The 11,161-nt window shown below is 48.6% G+C and overlaps 1 protein-coding gene across 2 annotated transcripts; it reads left to right on the forward strand.

Annotated features, from left to right (window-relative positions):
* The first annotated feature begins 403 nt into the window (after positions 1–403).
* On the forward strand, positions 404–11,160 carry LOC309364886 (uncharacterized protein). 2 transcript variants are annotated; one of them, XM_081902861.1, is made up of 5 exons: positions 404–459; positions 7,590–7,672; positions 9,141–9,267; positions 9,382–9,477; positions 10,009–11,160. In XM_081902861.1, exons 2-5 carry the CDS (start codon positions 7,598–7,600, stop codon positions 11,106–11,108), a joined length of 1,398 nt encoding a protein of 465 aa, XP_081758987.1. In that variant the 5' UTR covers positions 404–459; positions 7,590–7,597; the 3' UTR covers positions 11,109–11,160. The 2 variants fall into 2 exon arrangements, with proteins under 2 accessions (XP_081758987.1, XP_081758986.1); XM_081902860.1 differs by lacking the exon at positions 404–459 and adding an exon at positions 5,659–5,845.
* The last annotated feature ends 1 nt before the right edge of the window (position 11,161 follows it).

An 11,161-nucleotide genomic window follows, 5' to 3' on the forward strand; every position in this document is an offset into this window, starting at 1 on the left:
AGTCCCGCAGGGCCCTAGTCTCTCGTGACAGAGCGTTCCACCAAGTCGGGGCCAGTACTGAAAAGGCCCTGGCCCTAGCTGAGACCAATCTAACCACCTTGCAACTTGGGACCTCCAAAATGTTGTCATTTGTGGACCTTAAGGTCCTCTGTGGGGCATACCGGGGGGGCGGATCCACACGCCCTTCCACAGTGGGGACTGAGGTTTCCGGGCAGGAGTTGATCCCGGTGAGGGTTTGCCAAACATGTCTTCCTCTTAGCACATTTATCCCTTTCGTCCTGAGTTTGAGCATCTTCAAAGCCCACAGCACCCTTATCTCTCATGTGATTGGCTGCCTGTGAGTCATGTGACAGAGGCATTCCATACTGTTGTTACTGTTATTCAAATTGTTTTCATTTGTGAATTGTTCTCCCCTGGGAAGCTTGCCGGGCACCTTCATTAATCATCTTTAGGTGCAAGGTAAAAATGTTCCTGTTTAATCAGGACTTGGGCTGACTGACATCTCATATCCTTTTACATGTTTGTGGCAGGAGGAAGGGGGTTATAGATTTGTTTCTGTTTTTATTATGCATTTTGAGTTTTTATCGTGCATTTTTGTTCTGGAAACCATCCTGAGATCTTTGAATGAAGGGTGGTATAATAATAATAGCATTTTCATTCTTGCCAACTGCGACCAAACTCACTCATATTCATTTCTCCCCAGTTACTATGTAAGTTCCTTGGGAGAAGGAACTATGGAATAATTAGAACCATTGAACCATATTTTGCTAATGAAGCTCAAATACAAGTGAGGCGCTGTGTTTTAAAAAAAACCAGAATGTATTATTAGTATTTCTCATTATATCCCTATAAGTGAAAGGGCTTGACTAGGCTGCCTTTTGAGGAAAAGGTCCGGAAATCCAAAAGGAAACAGAGACTCTGGCAATCTTGAGTTCTACCCTGCAGCGACCTCAGCCTGGCCTGGTCCGAAAGACGGTTGTGCTGCAGCAAATGAGACCATTTTAGAATCATCTAGTCCATTAATAAATCACTGATCTGATGGTATTGCAGCCACCCTGTTAACATCTTTTCAATTTGGTCGTATGGTTTGAGCTTTATCCCTTGGGCTGTTTTCCTAGTAATATCCTCATATGTTACTCTTTCCCCTTCCATGTTTGCTTTTTTTGTTGTTGTTGTCAGCACCTCAATTATTAAAGGACGACAAAAAGAGAAATGGGTTCGAAGATAAAAAATTGAAATTCCAAATCGAGTTAATAGACTGTAAAGATAAAATTTTATCAAGAATGTATAGCTTATTGCTAGAATGGTATACAAAAGATGAAGAAGTAAAGTAATCAATGATAAAATGGGCAATTGATATTGGGCATAACATTGAATTGGATGCGTGGAAAAGATTATGGAAGGAGGGTTTGAGATTCACAGGATGCATGGCTTTAAAGGAAAACTTGCTAAAAATGATGTATAGATGGCATTTGACGCCAGTAAAATTAGCTAAAATGTATAGGAAAAAAGAAAGAAAGTGTTGGAAATGTAAAAAGGCAGATGGCGACTATTTCCATATGTGGTGGACCTGAGATAAGGTAAAAAAAAAAAAGGGAAGCAATTTATAATGAACTCAAAAAGATATTTCGATATACTTTCCCCAAAAGACCGGAAGCGTGTCTATTAGGCTTAATAGGAACAGAAATTAAAATAGAAGATCAGAATTTGTTCATGTATGCTACAGCTGCCGCGAGGACCCTTCTGGCCCAAAGATGGAAAGTACAAGATATACCAACTATTCAGGAGTGGCAGGCGAAGTTGACAGAATATGCAGAACTTGCCAAACTGTCAGGGAGGATCCGGGACCAGGGAGATCAAAGATACCAAAATAATTGGAGTAAATTTATTGAATACTTAAAGAAGAATTGTAAAGAGGTCAAGACACTAGCAGGATTGACATAATACCTCCAACGTATAATAGTACTAATTTGATAATGATGTGCGTGATTGAAAGAGGATAAATATACCAGTTGTGGGGAGGGAGGGAGGTCGCGACTCGGCAGAGTCGAAGGGAATGTATGGTGCTATTACAATTTGTTGGAAAAGAATATGCAAGGAAAACAATAAAAATTCACTTGGGGAAAAAAAGAATAATCTAGTCCAACCCGCTGCAGTGCAGGAACCTTGTGCCCAAACTCGAACCCATGACCGAGATTAAGAGTCTCGTGGTCTACCAGCTGAGCTATCCCAGGAGTACAACAGCCATTGCATCGGTTCTTTGCATGCGGACATTTAAGTTTAGGTTCAGGAGGAGCAGCGGAAGAGGTGCAAACACTGCTACACATGAGAAGGAACCAAACTGTCTGCTAGCTTGTTTTTCTCTAAGCCAGTGTTTCCCAACCTTTTTTGGGCAAAGGCACACTTGTTTCATGAAAAAAATCTCGAGGCACACCACCATTAGAAAATGTTTAAAAAATTAACTCTGTTCCTATATTGACTATATATAAAGTAACACTCTTTAATAGGAATCAAATAAACACAAAGATAGTATTTTATAATTACTTTATTATGAAATAGTAAGTAAACAGAAATATGAAAAATTATAAAATACTTTATTCAGTGCGCAACCTGGGCCTGTTTGGCTGAACACAAAGCTGATATTCTGGCTGGAATCGAAGAAAGACACACACGTAGCTCTTCGTCAACAGCTCTCAGTCTCTCTCTGTATTTAGTTTTTATAGCAATCATGCTTGAAAAGCTCAACTCACAGAGATATGTAGTGGAAAATGGGAGCAATGTCAAAATAGCTTTGTTTGCCAGAAGGGGGAACTCCTTGGCAGTTTCCAACCAAAAACTGTCCAAAGGTAGATCAGCAAATCTTAGCTTGAAACCACAATTTTGTCTCAGTTCAGTTAGTTCCTCCTGCTCCTGTAAAGTCATGTCCATTCCACCAACTGATGCTGAGCTATAAGGGTCCCTAACCCAGTCAAGGCATTCAGTGGAGACTGAAGAGAAATAAAATGACAACTTCCCCTCGAGAGTTTTTAAATGTTTACCTATTATCTCACACAGTGCAGCAGTGTGAACACCTTGCCATTGCTTGGTGAGTGTGAACATTTCAATAGAAAAATGACTTTCTTACAGCAGCACACAAAAATTATTCTAGTTCATATAATAATAATAATAATTTATTATTTATACCCCACCCATCTGGCTGTCAAATCAGCCATTAATTTGTATGTGGCAGAATTGCTAGTTAGCACAAACACACCATTAAAATTGACAAGGTGCTTCCTATTCTGGAGAGTGCTTGTGCAGACCAGATTATGATACAGGTGGAGGGGCTGCCTCCCTGTTGCAAACTTTTATTCAGCAGGCACTCGCTGGCTTTGCCAGATGCTGCACCTGGCCCCTAGAAAAGACTGCCAACGTTTTTGTTTGTTTTAACCAGCCCCTAGCTCCCATGCACATCAGCGCAGCTTGATCTGAAAGAAGTAGCTAGCGATCTTTCTTTTTCCGTGCCAAAAAGCACCCAAACTCTCAGTAGCTGCCCTTCTACAGATCCAGCTGTTATTTTTTTTTAAAAGGAGGTTAAACCAGGCCAGGGAGGTTTCTCTATCTCCCCCCGCGCTTGTAATCTTTTACCACACTTATTTGAGAGTAAGGTCCACCAAACCCGAAGGAAAGTGACTCCGGCGCGAACACGCATAAGCGGTGGAGAATCTCGTGCGAAGGGGTCAGAGGCAAGAGACAGGGAGAGAGAAGCAGACACGCGTCCCCGCAATCGCGGGGCTGTGGGTGGCTGTGGGTGTGGCGGTGGCAGCACGGCCGCCCTTATTCCCCCAAAGCCCTCAGGGGAAGAGCTGCATCCCCCCGCCAAACACGAGCCACTTCTCCGCCCCCCCAGCTCCCGCTGCCTTTCCTGCCCCCTCGCTCACCAGTGCCAGTTGTTGACGTTGGTGGCATCCGCGCGCTGCTCCACAATCCAGCGCGGATCTCCCTCTCCCCACTTGGCCATCAGCGCCTCGCTGAAGGACTCGCCGCTTCTGCCTCTGCCCGGCTGGCTGGCTGGCTGGCGAGCGCCCCTCGCCCTCGCTCTCTCGCCGCGCGTCTGGAAGCTACTAGAAGCGCCGCCGGCAGCCGCGCCACTTCCCAGCTTCCGGCAGCCGCCGGAGAGCTTCCTTCCGTTGCTCCCGCCGCCGCCGCTGCCGCTCCTTACTCCCCCAGTACAGTACCATAGAGGGGCAGATCTATAAGCGTAACATACGACTCGCCCGCCTCCCTCCCACGGCACACCAGGCAACGTCTCGCGGCACACTGGTGTGCCGCGGAACACCGGTTGGGAAACACTGCTCTAAGCAATAAACGCAACCTAACAGCTAGTTCACTCTGATCTCCCTTTAAACCAAAGGTGTTCTTCAGCTGCAGATCAGACGAGAGTCGTCATAAAACACACCATTTAGGAAACATAATAATAATATTTTTTATTTACCAGTTTACCCCGCCCTCCCCAGCCAAGGCCGGGCTCAGGGCGGCTAACAAGCAATAATAAAAACAAGTTGAATGAATACAACTTAAAAACAAGATTAAAATACAACATTAAAATATTGTTAACATTAAAATGCAGCCTCATCACAGGAGAAGAAAGGAAAAAGAAAGAGGGGGAGGGAATCAAATTGGCTCCAGGCCAAAGGCCAGGCGGAACAACTCTGTCTTACAGGACCTGCGGAAAGAAATCAGATCCCGCAGGGCCCTGGTCTCATAAGGCAGAGCGTTCCACCAGGCCGGAGCCAGTGCTGAGAAGGCCCTGGCTCTGGTTGAGGCTAATCTAACTTCCTTAGGGCCTGGGACCACTAGGGTGTTGCTATTTATGGACCTTGAGGCTCTCCGTGGGGCATACCAGGAGAGGTGGTCCCGTAGGTACGAGGGTCCTAGGCCGTGAAGGGCTTTAAAAGTCAAGACCAGCACCTTGAACCTGACCCTGTACTCCACCGGGAGCCAATGCAGCTTGAAAATGCTCCCATGGCAGAGACCCCATGAGGAACCTTGCTGCAGCATTCTGCACCCGCTGGAGTTTGTGGGAGAGTTTCAAGGGCAGCCCCACGTAGAGCGAATTACAGTAGTCAAGCCTGGAGGTGACCATCGCATGGATCACTGTGGCCAGGTCAGGGCGGGAAAGAGAAGGGACCAACTGCTTGATGCGGCGAAGATGGATAAATGTCGCCTTGGCTGTTGCTGTAACTTGCGCCTCCATGGAAAGGGAGGCGTCAAGGATTACACCCAAACTCTTAACGGAAGGCACTGGCACTAATTGGGCCCCCGCAAGAGAAGGGAGTTGGTCCCTCATCCCCATGCCATCCCGACCCAGCCAGAGGACGGGACATAAAACACTTTAGTGAATTTTGGGCATGAGCTTGATTGGAATGAAACCACGATGATCTTATAACCCTTCAAAAGCTGTTGTTGCTTTCTGTTTTGTTTTGAAAAATGCAAGCCCATCGCGGACCCTTTTTAATATTTTTAACAGCAGGGCTCTCGATAGCTTTGCGTTTGCTCCTAAATCACAGGCGAGGGTGGCGCTGGGGGAACTACAGCTCCCAGAATCCCCTCTGCTTGCTTTTTGTGCGGGGCAGACGCAAAGGAGGGAGCGAGAAAGATAGGGGGGAAAGAGGACTACAAGTCCCAGCAGCCAGGGTCAGGCTGCCTGAATCCCAAGAGATCTAGCGGAGACCTTGGATCTGGGGGTGGGGAGGTTGGGGAGCGGAAAGGGATCTGCTGGGAGTGGGGTGCGGTGGGGTGGCGCACCCCCCAACCTTGGTGAATTGCATCCTGGAGGAGCCTGTGCGCAATTTAGCCAATGCAGGTGAGGGTCCAGAAAGAGGGGCGCTTGCCTTCCTGGAGAAGGAGGGTGGGTGGGGTGGGCTCCCATCTTTCCTCCCCCTCGCCCCACTTTTCTGATTCTGTCTTAGATTTCGAGGATGGTGAATCTGGAAGCGGTGTGGGGTGGAGAAGGGAGCGGCTGCAGGGCTTTGGGGTTTTCCTTTGTTTCCTCTCCCGCCGCCGCTCCCCCCACAAACCCCAAACCTTGGAAAGGTGGAAGAAGAAGAATGGGGGAAGCGAGGCAAAAACGGAGGGCAGGAGGAGATCACGGCTTGCTTGGGCGCCTGCTGCCCAATCCCCTTTTTAGCAATCGAACGAGATGTGAAGGAATATAAATACTATGGAATATAAAGGAAAGGGGAGGAAGAAACAGATTTTTAAAAGCAAAAAGAAGTCGGATCATCCAGCAATTCTGCAGCCCCGCTGGGTGCCCCTCCCCCGATTTTTCCGGGCTGCAATTCCCACCATCCCTGACCATTAGGGGTGGTTAGAGTTGGGGGCACCAAACAGCATCTCGCGGCCCACAGGGTAGTAGCAGGACTTTTTTAAAACAACAACTTGGTTTTTAGTTTGCGTTTTCCAGTTTTATTGTGTGCCTCGCTCCTTTAACTGGAGAGCTGTGTCAGTGTCCCTGGGATCTCTTCATAGCTGTCAACTTTTCCCTTTTCTTGCAAGGAATCCTATTTGGAATAAGGGAATTTCCCTAAAAAAATAGGGGGAAACGTTGACATCTATGGATCTCTTTGGAGTGGCTAAAAAAATGGATTGCAAACCAATCAATATGGTGCACCGAAAGCAGGATCCACCCAGTCCTGGTCTCACAGTTGCCAACCCAATGCCCCCAAGCAGGACCCGGGTGCAAGAGCAGTCCCTTTGCTTGCGATTCCTTGCAACAGGTATACAGAAGCATGCTGTCTCTCCGACAGTGGAGGAAAGACGTAGCCGTTGTGGCTAGTAGCGTCCTCCTTCTTGGCAAGGATGTAAGTCTGTTGCAGCTAGCACAGCAAAAAGAGTCTCAGGGTGCCTGAAGCCATGGTGGCAGAAGTTTTTGCGGACTGGAGTCTGCGCTGTCCGATGCAGGAAGCGCTCTGCTCAGTTGGGCGATGGATTTTGGTTTTTAGTTTGTGTTTTCCTGTTTTATTGTGTGCCTTGCTCCTTTACCTGGAGAGATGTCTCAATGCCCCTGGGATCTCTTTGGATGAGGGTGCTCAGGGCCACCGACCCTGCTGTTAGGGCGACTGAGGGGGCCGCCTCAGGGCAGCAGGTGAGGCGGAAAATGGGGCAGAACTGTTGGGAGGATGGAGTTGAGCAAGCGCCATGTCGCCTGGCTTGCTAGCCTCAGGTGAGGTGGAAGAGGCTGCTGTCCTCTCGCCAGCACTGAAGCAGGATTCGGCTGCCTACGTGGTCAGCTTCTGCCAGCCTGTCCCTTTGCCTCAAGCTGCAAAATGTCTTGGGCCGGCCCTGGGTGTGGAGGAAAAAGGGTAAATGGTGGCTTTCCCCTCCCACCCCCACCAAGCTACAATTCCCAGAGTGGTGCAACAGTCAAATCCTCTTCACATGGAACTCTGGGAACTGTAGCTCTGAGAGGGGAATATAAGGGGGGTCTCTTTTTCCCATCTTGCATTTGACCTCAGAAAATTCAATGTAATGTTGAAAAATGAGATCCCCCCCCACCTCCTTAATACTTGAAATGAACCACTTTTTCTTTGGTTTTTTAACTTCTACAGAAGACAAAATGAGGGTCATGTTTCTGTCCGGATTGTCTCCTCCTTCCAGAGAGTGGGAAAGAGCTGCAGCTGAGCCAACTCAGGTAAGACGTCGAGGGCCCAAAGTCCTTCCAAGTGGAAGTGATTGGGGTACAGTCATACCTCATGTTATGTTTGCTTCATGTTACGTTCTTTCAGGTTACGTCCCGCGGCGACCCAGAAGTACCGGAAAGGGTTACTTCTGGGTTTCGCTGCTCGTGCATGAGCAGAAATGCAAAATGACGTCACACACATGTGCAGAAGCAGCAAATTGCAACCCGCGCATGCGCAGACGCGCCACCGCAGGTTGCGCTCTTTTCATGTTGCAAACGGGCCTCTGGAACGGATCCCGTTTGCAACTAGAGGTACCACTGTACATGGAAAAATACCCTTTTAACTCCATGGAAAAGTGGTTCCCATTGAGGGATTGCGCATCTGGCTTGCATGCACATGATACAATACACTATTCGCTCTACACAGGGCTGCCCTTGAAGCTGTCCCAGAAACTCCAGTGGGTGCAGAATGCTGCAGCGAGGCTCCTCACGGGGTCTCTGCCATAGGAGCATATTCACCCAGTATTTACCAGTTGAACTGGCTCCCAGCGGAGTACAGGGTCAGATTTAAGGTGATGGCTTTGACCTTTAAAGCCCTTCACGGCTTAGGACCCTCGTACCTACTGGACCGCCTCTCCCGGTATGCCCCACGGAGAGCCTCAAGGTCCATAAATAGCAACACCTTAGAGGTCCCAGGCCATAAGGAAGTTAGTTTGGCTTCAACCAGAGCCAGGGCCTTTTCAACTCTGGCTCCGGCCTGGGGGAACGCTCATGAGACCAGGGCCCTGCAGGATCTGATTTCTTTCCGCAGGGCCTGTAAGGCAGAGTTGTTCCGCCTGGCCTTTGGCTTGGAGCCAATTTGATTCCCTCCTCCTCTTTCTTTTTCCTTTCTCCTCCTGTGATGAGGCTGCATTTTAATATTTTTATGTTTCAGTATTTTAATGTTGTATTTTAATTTTGTCTTTAAGTTGTATTCATTCAACTTGTTTTTATTATTGCTTGTTAGCCGCCCTGAGCCCGGCCTTGGCTGGGGAGGGCGGGGTATAAATAAAAAATTATTATTGTTATTGTTATTTTAACCCAATGGCAATTGGAAGGCCGCAGCATCCCCGTCTCTGTTTTAAAGCGAAATCGTATTCGTGTTTGGGAGAGTAGCATTCCCCACCCCCTTTGCGGGGTATAAAGAAAAATTATTATTATTATTATTATTATTATTATTATCATTACTTTCAACAGTCATAGGATCCACCAAGGATCCTGGGAACTATAGTTTGTTAACGGTGCTGAGAATTGTTAAGAAACCCCTCCTCATCTTGCAGAGCTACAGTTCCCAGAGCTCTCTGGGAAGAAGGATCGATTGTTTAAACCACCCTGGTATATAAATACTATGGAATGAAATATAGAAATGTTTGCAGCCTTTCATTTTCTCTCTGCGGGTGAGAGCTTTTGAGGCTGAGACGAGGATTCTTCTTTCTTCCAGAGGCTGGTGACTTTCAGAGATGTGGCCGTCTATTTCACAGAGGCACAAGGAGCACTGCTGGACCCAAATCAGAGAGCTCTATACAGAGAGGTCATGATGGAGAATTATGAGAACGTGACCTCCTTAGGTAAGGAACTTTGCTTCCTTTTTTTTGTTAAGCTAGGGAGAAAAAACTCCTGCTTTCTGATAGTCCTTTGCGGGAAGAGGAGGGCTTTTAATTTTTTGAACATCTTTTATCAAGGGTTTCCGGTTGCAAAGCCTGTCCTCATCACTCGTCTGGAACAAGGAGAAGCTCCCTGGGTACCGGATCCTCGGAACTTAGGCAGCAGGTGCTCAGGTGAGATGTTAGGGCATGCCAACAGGCAGATAGTCCATGGAGGAGTGGCTCCATCACCCAGACATGGCCAGCCATGAGTCTCAGCCATTACATTCGGATGTGTTGCCTCTTCTTTGAAACACTTGCTTGCTCTGTGTGGGGAGGGAATCCCACAACTTTGGGGCTGCCACAAGGAATACCCTCTCTTGGGTCGCCCCAGCCACCAGACCTCTGAACTACCCAAAGGGCTCCCTCCCTCTTCGGATCTTAACAGGGTCTTCAGGGAAGGAGACAGTCTTTCAGATATTTAGGGCCTAAGTCGTTTAGTAGCCACGAAGAGACTTATTTTTCTGTGAGTTTGTCTAAGCCTGTTTTAAAATCACCTGATTTGGCGGTCTGGTGGCCACCACTTTCTGTGGCAAAAATTTACCTCAGGAAATTTACAGCTTATTTCCCCACAACTCACCCTGATTGACTTTTCTATGATTCTTCCTCTTCTGGAGTTGAAGGTCAGTCCTGTCAGTGTCCCCCCCCCTTCTCACCCCCTTCCAGGTGTCTTGAGGAAGAAGAACTCGTGCCGCAAGTGTGGGAAATGCTTCTCCCAGAAACCGGATCTCGTCATACACCGCTTGGTCCACATGGGAGAGAAGCCTTTCAAGTGCTTGGAGTGTGCGAAGTATTTCGTTCACCATTCGGAGCTCGTGAAACACCAGCGGGTCCACACAGGGGAGAGGCCCTTCAAGTGCCTGCAGTGCGGGAAGTGCTTTTCGCGCCAGTCCGTCCTCGTGAATCACCACAGGATCCACACGGGGGAGAAGCCCTACAAATGCCTGGAGTGCGTGAAGTGCTTCACCCAGAGATCGCAGCTCGTCAGGCACCGGAGAGTTCACACGGGAGAGAAGCCCTACAAGTGTCCCGAGTGCGAGAAGTGTTTCGCACGCCACTCGGTCCTCATCAACCACCAAAGGGTCCACACAGGGGAGAAGCCCTACCAGTGCTTGGAGTGTGCGAAATGCTTCGCACGGCAGTCCGTCCTCGTGAACCACCAGAGAGTCCACACGGGGGAGAAGCCCTACAAGTGTCAGGAGTGCGGGAAGCGCTTTGCTCACCAGTCGAACCTCGTGAACCACCAGAGGGTCCACACGGGCGAGAAGCCCTACAAGTGCTTGAAGTGCGGGAAGTGCTTCGCCCAGCAGTCGGACCTCGTGAAACACCGGCGCATCCACACGGGGGAGAGGCCATACAAGTGCTTGGAGTGTGGCAAGTGCTTCGCCATCCATTCGGACGTCGTGAACCACCAGCGGGTCCACACGGGGGAGAAGCCTCACAAGTGCCAGGAGTGCGGGAAGTGCTTCGCTCAGCGCTCGGCCCTGGTGAGCCACCAGCGAGTCCACACGGGGGAGAAGCCCTACAAGTGTATGGAGTGCGAGAAATGCTTCTCTCAGCTGTCCAACCTCGTGAAGCACCAGCGAGTCCACACGGGAGAGAAGCCCTACAAATGCTTGGAGTGCGGGAAGTGTTTCGCTCGGCACTCGCACCTCCGGGTTCACCACAGAGTTCACTTGAGAGCGAAAGCCAGCCAACGCCTCAACGATCTCGAGAGCTTAATGGAGAAGGGGAGCCTTATTCAGTATCAAATAGCCAGCACTTAATTGAAATTGAAATACTTTATTGTCACTTGTACAACTTGTATACAGTGAGATTA

This window comes from Podarcis melisellensis, assembly GCF_964234715.1.
Source record: "Podarcis melisellensis genome assembly, chromosome: 2".
NCBI classification, from domain to species: Eukaryota; Metazoa; Chordata; class Lepidosauria; order Squamata; family Lacertidae; genus Podarcis; species Podarcis melisellensis.

What these genes read in the sequence shown, in the direction of transcription:
- LOC309364886 (XM_081902861.1), top strand. Translation starts at nt 7,598, where the DNA reads ATGAGGGTCATGTTTCTGTCCGGATTGTCTCCTCCTTCCAGAGAGTGG. An exon ending in CTGCAGCTGAGCCAACTCAG is followed by an intron (nt 7,673 to 9,140) that starts GTAAGACGTCGA and finishes TCTTTCTTCCAG; the next exon opens with AGGCTGGTGACTTTCAGAGA. An exon ending in TGAGAACGTGACCTCCTTAG is followed by an intron (nt 9,268 to 9,381) that starts GTAAGGAACTTT and finishes TCTTTTATCAAG; the next exon opens with GGTTTCCGGTTGCAAAGCCT.